We start from the raw sequence: 16,124 nt of genomic DNA, 5'->3' as shown, positions 1-16,124 counted from the left end.
TCTGTCCACTGGGTCCATTTAAGAGCAGCACAGTATCTAAACACTGCTCCTCCATGTTTAGTCTTCACCTTTGGCAGGACTGACTGACCAGTTCCTAATGATCTGAGAGTTCATATTGCTCACATTAACAATGGCGAGGTGATCCTTCTTTTACTCCTAGTGAGACTCTGGCAGATGCGTTCTGAACCAGCTGAAGCTGTTTGATTATCATTAGCTCCTAATGAAGAACAGCAGCACCTCATTCATTATCTAACAGACAGTGATTGTATAATCACTTGGTAATATTTAGAACCAAGTGAATTTGATGGCAGGACACACACACAGGTGAGAAGACTGGCCTACTTGTAGGCTGATGTGTGAATTGGTTCACACTGCCAATTATGAAGATGTGCATTAGTCTTTTAAGGTTTCTGATCAGAACAAACACATGAGGGACATCAATCAATACAGTGTGGTGTGACGCCCCAAGCCTTCTCTGAGGATACCTGCTTCTGTGAACAAAAATAGAGTATAATCCATTATATTGTAGAGACTGCACACTGTGTAGTGTATTTCACTACTGTTAGAAGTGTTGGAATACACTACACCAGTTAGCAGTTCACCAGGAACCTTGCAAGACTCAGCTATTGAGCAATTCATGTTGAATTGATAAGTAATTTATGGCTAGTTATTCTAAGAAACCATAGTTACTAAGTAATTATCTGTGAGATTTATTAGTTATTGTTTAGTTAATAGTGAACTACCCTAATCATTAGTTCACTATTATCTACTGAGTAGTTAATTAGTAATCCTTGATAGTTAGGTGTAGTTACTTAAGTGTTAATGCAGCACTACTCATTCATTCCTGCTTCGTCCCTGATTAGTTACTTATTAACTATGAAACAGTATTGTGGTGTTACCCTTCACTGCTGTGTATTTGGCCAGCAATGTAGGACAGCTTTTCATTCAGCTGTGATGTTTGTTTCTTGTCAAACTATGAGTTTGTGTTTTTTTACATCATTAGTCATCCTCATAAACAAGGGTGTCTGCTTTGGCCATAGACTGGGGCCGAGTGGCGCTACCAGGGTGCTCTGACACTTTAGGTTCTTTCTGCATTCTGATCACTGCCCTTAGGACACCCACTGATGTTTTGCAGTCAAATCTGGTCAAATCTGTTCTGCAAATGCAGTGACTGGGACGAATATTCTGCTCTGGCTTTGTGCTTTGCTTTGTCAGCAGCAACAGCTTTACTCACATTAGCAGCTCCATGTGTTCCGCTGGCCCAGCTCTGTGTGTCTCCACTGCCCGCTGCTCTGTTAAGCCCTCTGCTTGTTGTCTGTTGTTGAAACTCCCACACACTACAACTTGTGTAATGGAGGAATGCCAGAATGGTCAGACACAGTGCAAGTGATGCAGGAGAGAGGCTCATCATACACAGCCATGTCCAGCCCATGATGGAGTCTGTAACTACTGCAACAAAAAAGGCCATTATGCTAAAATGTGCAAATGAAAGACAGTAGGGGAAATAAGTGCTGCCAGTGAGACTTAACAGGACATCGCGTTCCTTGGTTCTGTGAGTACAGAAGGTTTTGAAGCCCCGTGGCTGGTAAAATTGTATCAAGAGAACATGGAAACTGAACTCAAGATCAATACTGCAGCTGATGTGACCGTAATACCTGCAGACATGTACAGTATGGACATGTACAGTTTGGCAAGTTGCAAAGGTCAAACAAAATTCTGATAGGACCAGGGCAGACAGAGTTAAACATAAAAGGGAAAATCAGACCCACTCTTAGCAAGAATGGTAAGCGCACTACTCAGGATTTGTATGTAGTGGCAGGTCTTAAAACTCCACTGCTTGTACCTCCAGCAGTAAAAACACTCAGACTAGTAGCTAGTGTGGACACAGTCAGCTTAAACAGCACAGAAGCTGTAAAACAAGAGTTCCCCAAGCTTTTCAAAGGTCTAGGGAAGCTAGAGTGGGAATATGAGATTGTTTTGGAGCCTAATGCTAGGCCATTTTCCATTCAGCATATATTTCATAATAATTAAACTTACTTGCCATAGACTTCTAAAGAAGATCTTCTTTTAAACATTGAATAGAAATGATCAGGTCCAATTCCATTACTTGCTGTGCTAATCTATCCTCCTCCGGTGCAGGTTAGTTTTCTGCCGGATTTATCTGAACTGCTTACTGAAATATGTGCTCTGTCATCTATTATCATATTACTTTATGACTTTAATTTTACACGTTGACAAGGCCTCAACTATATCTGCTTATTTTATGACAGTGCTCGACTGCTTTGGATTCACACAGCATGTAAACTTTCCCACACATGAGCATGGTCATACACTGGACTTAATCTGTACAACTGGACTTGATAATATTGATGTTCAGGGCACCCCTATTGGTATATCTGACCATCATTCTATTGAATTAAGCTTTAATTTCCATTTCTATAGGCACTTCAAGAAAACTATGGTGACTTACAGAAATCTGAAATCTCTGGATCCTTCAACCTTTTCTGCTTCACTTCGTTCTTCATGTCTCACTGACATCTCTTCCCTGTCCTGTCCTGATGAGATTTCCTCCGTATACAGTAACACGTTCTCCCTATGTCCGCAATCTTTGATTTATCTTTGACCCCACGCTGTCTGACATCTACTTCAATTCCATTGTTAAGACAGCATATTTCCAACTACGTAATATTGCTCATCTCCAACCATTTCTCAGCCAGGCTGATGTAGAAAAACTTCCATGCATTAATGACATCACGGCTATACTACTGCAATGTTCTTCTGTCTGGCCTCCCAGTCAAAACCACCACAATGTTACAGTATGTTCAGAATGCAGCTGCTAGAATCCTCACCTAGTCAGACTGACCACATCACTCCTGTCCTTCAGAGTCTTCCCTGGTTACCCATTACACTCAGTGGTCAGTACAAGGTTCTCTTTGTTACGTATTAAGCATCGCATGGTCTGGCTCATCAATATCTGGTTGCGCTTCTTTGACTATGTGTAAGGGTCCAGCCTGCGTGACCGGCCACCAGCAGAGGGCAATGGTGGCAAAGTGCCCAGCCTGTGCCGCTGGCCGCCAATAGAGGGCAACTGTGGCGAAGTGCCATAACTTCAGGGAACTCTAATTCCCAGAAGCCCTTGGGCTGATTAGGCCCAACCTGACACATCTGTGGACTCGTCTACTTAAGGCTGTGGCAAACAGCAGCCCTTTGTCACACCTTTGTAGAGGGGTGACTGGTACGGTACGCAGCCCAGGTGGGTATTTAAACAGAAAAGAAAAGAAAGGAAAAGAGGGCTGGGAAAAAAAGAGTAATTGCCCCAAAACTGCTCACCCACAAGAAGGCTTGAGCTACAAACAGCTCCAAGCCATATAAAGGTGTTTTCTCCACTAGGAGCAAACAGGTGAAACAAAGTCTGTCTTCCTCTCATAATCACAGAGGAAGTAACTTTTATTTTCTCACTATCTTTTATTTCACATTTCTAGTTCAGCCTTTGTTTGAGCTGCTTTCAGGGCTTTGTTTGCCCTTTTTCCTGCCTTTTGATTGGACCGCTGATCAGTACATTGGGGGCGGTTCGAGCCTTTACTTCAATCCCAACATGCCAAGCTCAGATTCCTTTGCCTCAATAAATTTATTTAACACCCTTTCTCACAGGTTTTCATCTTTGCACTTAGGTCCGCCTCCCTGCTGTCCCATAACACTGTGACCCATCCTGTACTTTAAGATTGCAAGATTTAGGCCTTCATGTTCCAAGGTTTAATTTGACTTCTATGAGTGGTTGATTATGTCGTGCAGTAGCTCCCTAATTATGGAATACTCTGCCTTAGTCTGTTCAGGGAGCTCCTTTCTATATTCACTTAAATCTCTGTTAAAGACTTACTTGTTTTTACTGTTATCATTGTTCTATTTATACTTGATTGTTTACCTTTATTGTCCTTTTGTTAATTGTTCAGTGTATTTATGTGCCTTATAAATAAGTGATGATGATGATGATGATGATGATGTATTATTTCTGCACATTTATTGGAAATTGTGCCCTGAACTGAACTTCTTCCACCTGGATGTACAGATGATCTTTATGTTTACGAACATTCTGACTTGATTTATATCTTCAGTTTTCAGAATTCGGTTGATATTTATGATCAAATGTGTGTATATACTGAATATTCTACAGTAGCTTTAAGCGTGGCTCAGCCAATCAGATTTTAGAAACAGAATTATCCTTTTTATAGTGATAAATATTAAATATTGGATTATAAAGGCAAAGAAGAAAAATTTAATGGCAATAATGTCTTATTTATTTACACTGCTTACTGTTATAATGTGATCTATAAAAAGAGACAAAGAAAAACTTTGTCTTCCTAGCTGAATCAAAAACAAAAGAGTATATTTAAAACAACAATATTTAAAACAACAACACTTTACTACCCCACAGTGCAGCTAATTGTTCATTATTTATTTATTATTGATTTATTGATGAAACAATTCTTGGGTATTATTATCTTATTCTTCAGTTCAGGACTCAGTTTCACAAACATGTGTTAGTATTAACATCATCTAGACTGTTAGGGAAGAGAGAGAGAGAGAGTTGAGTGTGATGCTCACTCTACCATTTAAGAATCCTCTGTGCTGAGGTGCTTTTGAGAAACCAGCTCAGTTCAGTCGTTCTGTAAACAGTTAAACTCAATATATAAGATATGATTTCCAACCTGCTAACTAAAAAGCTGAGCTAACTAAACTAAGAAGCTTTGCTTAATTTCAGGAATTAAATAATTGATTTAGTTATGTTTTTAATAGAAATTAATCATTTAACCAGCAAGGCCCTAGGTGAGCTGGTGTGGAATGTCATGCCTCCCTCCGGCACGGCTGGAACTACAGCCAACACTATTGCTTCAGACTACAATTCCCAGAACCCCTCTCTGCCTTACATGACTCTGAAATCCACCTGACCAACATATCAGCGCTCTTCCTCACCAGATTTCTAATCACACACACCTGTTCCTCATTTTATGCCTAAAGATCTTAATTCAAGCCTTGTCTGTGAGTGTCTGGTTCCATGAACAATGTATTAAAAGAGAATATTGTTTAAGAATGTTTCTCAGGCTCAGATTAAATGAGGTTAATAAATCGTGTCAAGTCAAAAGTGTTTGCTCATTTACTCTCAACATGCTGTCAGGTTAAAGTGCGCAGGATCTCCTCAACCCAGCTGTGTGTCTATGAAGAGTGACTGGTCCATGCCTGAGCATCCTGGATTCAGCAGAGGAGGAGGAGAACCCAGCCGTGTGTCTATGAAGAGTGACTGGTCCATGCCTGAGCATCCTTCATTCAGCAGAGGAGGAGGAGAACCCAGCTGTGTGTCTATGAAGAGTGGCTGGTCCATGCCTGAGCATCCTTCATTCAGCAGAGGAGGAGGAGAACCCAGCCGTGTGTCTATGAAGAGTGGCTGGTCCATGCCTGAGCCTCCTACATTCAGCAGAGGAGCTGTACCCTCTGAGTCAGAGTGAGTTGTTGTCCTTCATTATGACTCTGAATAGTCAACAGTTTAAACATGTAAAACTGTTATTAATGCTCTGTTCCAGTTTAGAAATAGTCATAATTATAGATGTTTTGTAGTGTAATGACCTAAACTATTTGTGGGTCTTGAGGTCACAAGATGGAAAAAGGGAAAGACACAAAGGCCCGTGTTTTACATACAACTTTCTGTTATGTTGGTTCCCATCTCTTTACTGCATTATATTTTTAGTTCAGCACAGAAAAGACATCAGGGAGGGCTAACACCAAAATAATAAACAAAGCTGAAATCTAACTAGAGCAGGTCAGGAAAGATAAACAACCTAACAAAAGAAAGAAAGCAAAAAGGTATGAGCACTGTCCGCTCTCTCCTTACCTGAAAAACAAACATGAGAGAGTAAATTTTAAAGAAGTGGCACCCACCCCAACACCCGGGCTGTTGTAAATAAGTCAGAGAAGTGTACATAGCTGCTCCACTCAGTTGTGTTCTGTGGTTCAGTCAGAATTTCTTAGTGTCCATGAAATGTTAAATTCTGCAGTTGTTAAATGTGTGAAAGAACTTGATCGTTCTAAATATAATAGTTTAGCAGTAGGTAGTCTTGGCTACCCAGCAGATCCTGAGTGCATATGTGCTCACTCAGACTTTAACATTTGGAACGCAGTTTGTTTCTTGAATCAAGACATGAAGTTCATCATGGGAACCTGATTTAAACCTGTAGAAGGAGTTATTCAATTAAGCATAAATTATATTAAAGTACAATGCAATTATAATTACATAAGTAAAATATTACATAAGTATTTCCATCAGTGATCTGCATTGTGAGCTCTTATTCTGGTTATTTGTGTTGATGTTTGTGTTGCTGTGTTTGACTCCATCAGGCTGAGCTCCACAGAACCTGCACTGCAGATAAACACTCTGTTGGAGGGAACTGGAGACCTGAATCAGGATTCTTACCAACCAGTGGATGATGATCTACACAGAGTCTTACAGAGACACAAAACCAGCATGAAGAACAAGTACGAGAGCTTATTTGAGGGAATCAGAACAGAAGAGAATAAAACCCTCCTGAACAGGATTTACACTCAGCTCTACATCATAGAGGGAGAGAGTGAAGGAGTGAATGAAGAACATGAGGTTCTACAGATGGAGAAAACACCCAGGAGACACTTACAAGACTCTCCAATCAACTGCTTAGACATCTTTAAACCTCTACAAGGTCCTGAAGGAGAAACACGAGAAGAGACCATTAGAGCTGTGAAGGCTGACAGACTCAGACACAGAGAAAGAGAAGATCACAGACCAGAAGAGCCAGAGCTCAGAGCTGTTCTGACTAAAGGCATCGCTGGAATTGGAAAAACTGTCTCTGTGCAGAAGTTCATTCTGGACTGGGCTGAAGGAAAAGCCAATCAGGATGTAGAGCTCATGACTGTGCTTCCGTTCCGGGAGCTGAACCTGATTAAAGATGATCAATACAGTCTTCATGGACTTCTGTGTGACTTCCATCCTGAGCTCAAAGATCTGGACCCAGAGATTTATGATCAGATCAAAGCTGTGTTTATATTTGATGGTCTGGATGAAAACAGAATTCCACTGAACTTTGAACAGTGTGAGGAAGTATCTGACATCACCATGACATCATCAGTGGGAGTGTTGATGACTAACCTCATCAAAGGAGAGCTGCTTCCCTCTGCTCTGATCTGGATCACCTCCCGACCAGCAGCAGCCAATCAGATCCCTCCTAAATACATCAACCGTGTGACAGAGATTCAGGGATTCAGTGACCCACAGAAGGAGGAGTACTTCAGGAAGAGGATCAGTGATGAAGACCAAGCCCAGAAAATCATCTCCCACATTAAGACGGTGAGGAGCCTCCACATCATGTGCCACATTCCAGTCTTCTGCTGGATCTCAGCCACTGTTCTTCAGAGAATCATGAAACAGCCTCATACAGAAATCCCTAAAACTCTGACTGAAATGTACTCACACTTCCTGATCACTCAGACCAACATGAAGAACGAGAAGTATGAGGAGGAAGACGAGAGAAACCCAAAGAACCTGCTGGAGTCCAACAGAACCATGATACTGAAACTGGCTGAACTGGCTTTCAAACAGCTGATGAAGGGCAATGTAATGTTCTATGAAGAGGACCTGAGAGAGAGCAGCATTGATGTCACTGAGGCCTCAGTGTATTCTGGGATTTTCACTGAGATCTTTAGGGAGGAATGTGTGCTTCACCAGAGGAAGGTCTACTGCTTTGTTCATCTGAGCTTTCAGGAGTTTCTGGCTGCTGTTTATGTGTTTCACTGCTATGAGATCAAAAACATGAAGGAACTGGAGATATTTAACCCATGGGGCAGTAAGTGGTCTAAGAATATTCCACTGGATGAACTGCTGGAGGGAGCAGTGGATACATCTGTAGAGAGTCAGAATGGACACCTGGATCTTTTCCTCCGTTTCCTGCTGGGCATCTCACTGGAGTCCAATCAGAGACTCCTACAGGGTCTACTGACCCCAACACAGCGCAGCTCAGAGAGAACCAGAGGGCGCATCAAGAGTTTAATCAAAGGAAATCAAACCTCCACTGAGAGATCCATCAATCTGTTCCTCTGTCTGTCTGAAGTGAATGACCAGTCTGTCTCCAGAAAGATTCAGGAGAATCTAAACTCAGAGAGACACTCAGAGGAGAAACTCTCTCCTGGACAGTGTTCAGCACTAGCCTGCATGCTCCTGAACTCAGGGGAGGTTCTGGATGAGCTGGACCTGAGGAAGTACAACACATCAGAGGAGGGTTATAGGAGACTGATCCCAGCTGTGACTGTCTGCAGGAAAGCTCGGTGAGTGTTTTATCTACATTAATACAACATATATTAATATTTAATAACTGATTAATAATTGATCTCATATCAGTTACAAATCTACAAATCAGTGTTCAGTTATTTAGTATTCAGAATATAAACCTTGTAGCTCCGCCTTCCGAGTGTTCAGTTAGAGACTGTAGCTCACAGTGTTTCTAATAAAGTGGCCAGTGTGTATAATCTGTGTTATAGTATGATATGAAAGATCGAAGGTCAGTTTATAGCTAAAGGGAAATTCCACCATTTTTCAAAATTCTCCCATAATTCTGTGTGTGAGGTGTAAACAGAGAGATTCAGAGTGGTTTGGTGTGAAATGGTTCAGATGTCTTTACAGTGGTGGTGATAGGAACCAGGGGTCGCCATGACTACAACACAAATATAGACATTTTATTTACTATCCAGAACCACCAGTGAACCTACACGAGTCTTCTGAGTTTATATGAATGTTGATGAAGGAAAATAGTGGAAAATAAAATAAATAAATAATGTTTCTGATATTAAGTGGGGAATTTCATGTGTGATTGGAGCCAGACGTTTAATGGCTTTACATAGAAATGGTCACACAAATTCAGAAATAATAATATTATTATTATTACTATTATTATATGTATCGATTGTGAAAATTTGAAACAACACCACTAACTTTCTGTACTATCGATTCCATCCACACTCACACACACATACACATACACTCACACGCACCAACACACATACACACATTTACACACACACACACACACACACACACACACACACACACACACACGTACACGCACTGAGTGTTATAAACTCTCAGTGTCTCATCAGAGAGTGAGACGTCTTCACTGCTCATATATATGTGTATATTTAAACTCATGCTCAGTTATTTACACTGAAAGGTATACTTGAATCCAAACCCTCACAAAATCTAAGAGGAGTATTTTATATCTCACGCCTGAGAGACTCTTTATATATACGTTTTAGCTGATTCCTAGAAGTGACAACATCCACTTTTCAACATCCACTTTCCCTCAGTCAGCGACTGCTTCCTTCACAACAAACAGCACCTACAAAGACTTAAACACACTCATGATTTAGCTTTGAGTCTGATCATCATCAGCAGTGTGTGAGCTTTGGCCCCATTCTTACAGTCTGCCGTCACCTTAGTCCCTTCAGCAGTAACACTGTCAGTGGGCCCTTCACTGCTGACGGTTTAATTCATCACTATGATCTTCATGTTGAACAAAGCTGTCGTTTATATCATCCTTAATGACTTCCTGCAAACACAAACTGCAGATACAGCATATAAGCGTAACATCACACACAGCTGGGGAGGCCAGTCTCAGTCCTGATGTTCTACCACCCTGCAGAGTTTAGCTTCAACTCTAAACACACACCTGACCCAGGAGACGACTTTCAGGATCATCTGAATATTACAGTCAGGTGTTCTGGATCTGAGCTCTCCAGGGTTTTAGATCTGCAGGACCAGGACTGAGCTCCTCTGCTGTGCAGTGATGAGGAAGCAGATCTCCTGATAGTCTTGAGTTAGTATTTTAAACAGGATGACAGACTGTCAGTTACCCTTCAGTGTTTGTGTGTTGTGGAGAGCAGATCAGGAGAAATGTAAAATAATGTGATATAAACAGAAAACATTTTTAGCTAGAAAGGGAAAGTTCGTGAACAAACCTTAAGTTGGCTTGAAAAAGCCAGTTAATAACGTTAAAACGTTAAAATGGTTGAAGACTGCTGATAGCTGTTAACATGTTGCCAAATGTTGCTAAGCAGAAGCTGCAGTATCTGTGGTGGACGGTAATTTGTTGCTAGGTGCTACTGTCAATGAAGTTCCACCTTGAAGTCTGCGCAACCTTAAATTTAGTGCTACATTAAAGAGAGTTCCACCTGAAATTCCATGCCACCTTAATTTTAGTGCTATGTTTATTGAAGTTCCACCTTAAATTTAGTGCTACCTTAAAAGCAGTTCCACCTTAAATGTGGTGTTAAATTCACTGCCACCTTAAATTTAGTGCTAACTTTAATGCAGCTCCACCTTAAATAAAGGTCCACATTAAATTCTGTGCCACCTTGACAGACGTTGCACCTTAAATTCTGTGCCTCCTTAAATTTAGTGCTATGTTAATTGAAGTTCCACCTTAAATTCAGTGCTAACATAAATGCAGTTCCACCTTAATTTCAGTGTCAGTGTAAACTCAGTGCTACCTTGAAAGAAGTTCCACCTTAAAATTCAGTGCTACCTAGGGGAAATCCACCTTAAAAGCAGTTCCACCTTAAGAAATCATTATGTGTGCTGACACTGCTGAGTATTAGGCTGGGAGTGGGTGAGACATTGGGCTCCGTGCGTGAGTTTGGATGTGTGTGTGAGAGAGGTGGCCATTGTGACATCATGTGTGGCATGCTGCCAACATTCCGCCCATTCATTCCCTATGGGAAAAAATATCGACTTTGAACGATAATTTTCCGAAAACCGTACGTCGGATCGCTTAGAAAAGCACAAGCACACCCCGCGGGATACAGGCTCTACGATCCTGCAAAGTTACATTTTCTAGCTCGAAAACTGTGGGAGGAGTAGCATTTTATATTTCGAGCGTAGAATAATAATAATAACTAGACAGGAAAAGTTCGTGAACAAACTAAGTTGCCTTGAAAAAGCCAGTTAATAACATTAAAACGTTAAAATGGTTGAAGACTGCTGATAGTTGTTAACATGTTGCCAAAATGTTGTGAAGCAGAAGCTGCAGTATCTGTGGTGGATGGTAATTCGTTGCTAGGTGCTACTGTGAATGAAGTTAAATTCTATGCCACCTTAATTTTAGTGCTACCTTAAAGAGAGTTCCACCTTAAATTCTTTGTCACCTTAAATTTAGTGCTACAGTAACTGCAGTTCCACCTTAAATTCTATGCCACCTTAAAAAGAGTTCCACCTTAAATTTGGTACCACCCTGAATTTAGTGCTACGTTAATTGAAGTTCCACCTTAAATTCTGTGCCACCTTAATTTTAGTACTACTTTAAGGAGAGTTCCACCTTAAATTCTGTGCCACCTTAATTTAAGTGTTACCTTAAAGAGAGTTCCACCTTAAGTTTTGTGCTGTGTTGATTGAAATTCCACCTTAAATTCTGTTCCACCTTAAATTTAGTGCTATGTTAATTGTTGTTCCACCTTAAATATAATGTTATGTTAATTGAGGTTCCACCTTAAATTTTCTGCCATCTTAAATTTAGTGCTATGTTAATTGGAGTTCCACCTTAAATTCTGTGCCACCTTAATTTAAGTGTTACCTTAAAGAGAGTTGCACTTTAATTTTAGTGCTATGTTGATTGAAGTTCCACCTTAAATTCTGTTCCACCTTAAATTTAGGGATATGTTAATAGCAGTTCCACTTTTAATGCTATGTTAATTGAAGTTCCACCTTAAATATAGTGCTACCTTAATTTTAGTGCTTCCTTAAGGAGAGTTGTACCTTAAATTCTGTGCCACCTTAAAAGAAATTTGACTTTAAATTCTGTGCCATTTAATTTGATTGCTATGTTAAGGAAAGTTCCACCTTAAATTATGTGCCACCATAAAGAGAGTTCCACCTTAAATTCTATTCCACCTTAATTGTAGTGCTATGTTGATTGAAGTTCCAACTTAAATTCCGTTCCACCTTAAATTTAGTAAAATGTTAATAGAGGTTCCACCTTAAATTTAATGCTATGTTAATTGAAGTTGCACTTTAAATTCGGTGCCATCTTAAGTTTAGTGCCTTGTTAATTGAAGTTCCACCTTAAATTCTGTTCCACCTTAAATTTAGAGCTATATGAATAACAGTTCCACCTTAAATATAAGGTTATGTTAATTGAGGTTCCACCTTAATTTCTCTTCCACCGTAAATTTATTTATGTTTTACCTTAAATTCAGTGCTATCTAAGTGCAATCCCACCTTAAAAGCAGTTCCACCTTAAAAAATCATTCTGTGTGCTGACACTGCTGAGCATTAGGCTGGGAGCAGGTGAGACATTGGGCTCCGTGCGTGAGTTTGGATGGGCGTGTGAGTTAAGGGCCATTGTGACATCATGTCTGGCATGCTGCCAACAGTCCGCTCAATGTAAGTCTATGAGAGAAACAAATGATGGAATAAAACGACAAACGGATGAGTGCGGGTCAGAACGACAGTGGATTCATGCTCGGGGACCTGCCCTGAGATAGTGTATCAAAAACGGTGTCGATCGGGTGAGCAGAAGTACCTTAGATTGGCATGCAAATGTTGACCCCATTCATTCTCTATGGGAAAAAATTCTGCGAAATTCCTTCCTACACAGAATCCGTGCATCCGATCAAAAAGCTGTATACAAGCACACATCACACAATCAGGCCGGACAATCTGGAGTTGGAACGGTGTCGATATCTCGAAAACTGTGGGATGAGTTACGCGGCAAAGAAACGACAGAAAAATAAGAATAACTAAAAAAGTGCATTTCCTGAACGCAGAATGGCTGTTATCCGGTGTCGACCAGAGGAGGATGGGTTCCCCTTTTGAGTCTGGTTCCTCTCGAGGTTTCTTCCTCCTGTTGAGGGAGTTTTTCCTTGCCACTGTCGCCAAGGCTCGCTCACTGGGGGCGTGGACCCGGATTCTCTGTAAAGCTGCTTTGTGACAACATCTGTTGTAAAAGGCACTATATAAATAAATTTGACTTGACTTGACTTGGTTGCGCAGCGGTTACTATGGAAGTTTATAGGAGGAACGAGGGATGAAAAAACTACACATAGAGGAGTGTGGATCAGTAAGGCGGTGAATTAGAGCTTGGAGACCTGACCTGAATGAGTGCATGTACTTGGTGGCTGTTGGGAAAATGACAGATTAGGGCTTTGTTGCGAAAGAAAATTAATGGGACTTTATGGGAGGAATAAGGGATGATAGAGACAGATAGAGGAGTGTGGGTCAGGATGTCTGTGGATTAGAGCTTGGGGACCTGCCCTGAATGAGTACATGCATTTCGGTGGCTGTCAGGCAAGGAAGTAATAGACTTTGAGTGGTGGTGGTGAAAATGAATGAGGCTCAGTAGGAGAAACGAGGGATGAAAAACAACAGATAGAGGAGTGTGGGTCAGTATGACTTTGGATTTGAGCTTGGGGACCTGCCCTGAGTGAGTACATGTAGTTTGTTTGTCGTCGGGTAAAGAAGTAATAGAGTTTGAGTGGTGGTGAAAATGAATGGGACTATATGGGAGGAACGAGGGATGAAAAAACGACAAATAGGGGATTAGGGTCAACATGGGTATGGATTACAGCTTGGGGATGTGCCCTGAGTTAGTACATGTAGTTATGTGGTTGTTGGGAAAAAGACCGATTGAGGCTTTGTTGGGGTAGAAAATGAATGTGACTCTATGGGAGGAACGGGGGATGAAAAAAACGATATATAAAGGAGTGCGGATCAGTATGGCTGAGGATTAGACCTTGAGTATCTGCCCTAAATGAATACTTGAAGTTTGGTGGCTGTTGGGCAAAGGAAATAATAGGGCTGGGGTTTGGGTGAAAATGAATGGGACTTTATGGGAGGAATGAGGGATGAAAAAAACGACAGATAGAGGAGTGCGCGTCTGTGTGACTGTGATTTAGACCTTGGGAACCTGCCCTGAGTGATTACATCTGATTTTTCACCCCTTTCGTGGGAAAAAATTCCGCAAAATTCCAACGCTACACAGAATCCGTGCATCCGATCCAAAAGCTGTATACAAGCACGCAGCACACAATCAGGCCGGACAATCTGGAGTTGGAACGGTGTTGATATCTCGAAAACTGCTGGACGAGTTACGCAGCAAAGAAAGGGCAGAAAAATAAGAATAAAAGAGAAGAAGAATCAGAGTATAGCTGTAAACGGTACTGTAACGGTGTTGCTAAAGCAATGCACAGCCGTAATAACGTAAATCGGATCAGAGTATAGCTGTAAACGGTACTGTAACAGTGTTGCTAAAGCAATGCGCGGCCGTAATAACGTAAATCGGATCAGAGTATATCTGTAAACGGTACTGTAACAGTGTTGTCAAGTCAAGTCAAATTTATTTGTATAGCGCTTTTTACAACTGATGTTGTCACAAAGCAGCTTCACAGAAATCCATTAAGGACAAAGTTTTAACATGAAATGTAAATCCTCCAGGTGAGCGAGCCAGGAAAAACTCCCTCAGAGCTGAGGAAGAAACCTTGGGAGGAACCAAGGCTCACATGGGGGGACCCATCCTCCTCTGGTCAAACTACCTACAAAATTATTATACTACTAATATTAGTAGTAGTAGTAGTAGTAGTAGTTAGGAGTCCATGAAAACTTCAGTGTAGAGTGGGAGTGGGCAGCTAGTCCAAGTCAAGTGGCGGTAGCTGGGCAAGGAGAGAGCTCCTTGCAGACAATCATCCATCAGTGTCCGTCCGGCAGGTGGGCAGTCGTTTACTCGGAAAAAGGTAGGGAGATGGAGTTAGTTCTGTTCTGTTTGAGTGTATGTAAAACAGAGAATGTGAACATTTCCAGAGTGTGGCTAACGACTCCGGCAGATCTGACTATAACAGCTTAACTAAAAGGAGAGAACCAAAAGGGCACACAGACACGGGAGCACCCTGAAACAATCTGGCATCCCTCCGCTCCACCATCCACAAACCTGAGTGATCGCGTGCGAGCGGCGGGACGACAGCACCAGCGTCTCAGTTTACTATAATTCCCTGCGTCCATGGACCCCTGGATCTGCTGCCTTTATCTAAGGGGGAACATGAGCTACCAAAAGCTAAACTAAACAAATGAGTTTTCAGCCTAGATTTGAAGATTGCGACTGAGTCTGAGTCCCGAACATTTTCTGGAAGATCATTCCAGAGTTTGGGGGCTTTATAAGAAAAGGCTCTTCCCCCAGATGAAACCTTCTGAATTCTGGGAACTATTAAAAAGCCAGCACTCTGTGATCTGAGTAATCGTGGTGGCTCGTAATGGGAAATAAGGTCTTGCAGGTACTCAGGAGCCCATGTAGGGCTTTATACGTCAATAAAAGAATTTTGTAATCAATACGGAATTTAACAGGCAGCCAGTGAAGTGATGATAGAACTGGACTGATATGATCAAATGTTCTAGTTTTAGTGAGAACCCTGGCTGCAGCATTTTGAACTAGTTGAAGTTTACTTAAATTCCTGCTGGTGCATCCTGACAGTAATGCGTTACAGTAATCTAGCCTTGAGGTAATAAAGGCATGTACTAATGTTTCTGCATCGTGCAGTGATAAGGCATTTCTTATTCTGGCGATGTTGTGAAGATGTAAAAAGCTGTCCTAGTGATGCTGCCTATGTGTTGATCAAATGATAAATCTGGATCAATTATGACACCGAGATTTTTTGCTGCTGAACCAGGTATAACTGGGAAGTCAGCAAGATTTGAAGTTAAATCTGATAATTTATTTCTTGCCACTTTTGGACCCAGAAGGAGAACCTCTGTTTTGTTACTGTTTAGAAGGAGGAAGTTACGCAACATCCAGCCTTTCACATCTTTTACACAGTCCTCTATTTTCTTTAGCCTGTATTTGTCATCAGGCTTGGCTGATGTGTATAATTGCGTATCGTCTGCGTAACAGTGAAAGTTAATGCCATGGCTACTTATAACTGTGCCTAACGGTAACATGTATAATGTAAATAATAATGGTCCTAAAATAGAGCCTTGCGGAATTCCAGATCTTACTTGTGAATAATTGGAAGATGAATCGTTTACCTTTACGAACTGATAACGTTCCGTTAAGTAAGATTTGAACCCCGATAGG

The 16,124-nt window shown here is 41.2% G+C and overlaps 1 protein-coding gene across 1 annotated transcript in view; it reads left to right on the top strand.

The window, feature by feature from the left end:
• LOC118803162 (NACHT, LRR and PYD domains-containing protein 3-like) overlaps positions 1-16,124 on the top strand; it is a 75,560-nt gene that overhangs the window by 9,122 nt on the left and 50,314 nt on the right. The window contains exons 2-4 of the mRNA XM_036563684.1: positions 5,174-5,403; positions 5,476-5,497; positions 6,388-8,343. Coding sequence (XP_036419577.1) covers positions 5,174-5,403; positions 5,476-5,497; positions 6,388-8,343 — 2,208 coding nt within the window. The remainder of the gene's footprint in view (positions 1-5,173; positions 5,404-5,475; positions 5,498-6,387; positions 8,344-16,124) is intronic.

This window comes from Colossoma macropomum, unplaced genomic scaffold (assembly GCF_904425465.1).
Source record: "Colossoma macropomum unplaced genomic scaffold, Colossoma_macropomum, whole genome shotgun sequence".
Classification (NCBI taxonomy): domain Eukaryota; kingdom Metazoa; phylum Chordata; class Actinopteri; order Characiformes; family Serrasalmidae; genus Colossoma; species Colossoma macropomum.
This window is presented reverse-complemented; position numbering and strand designations above follow the sequence as displayed.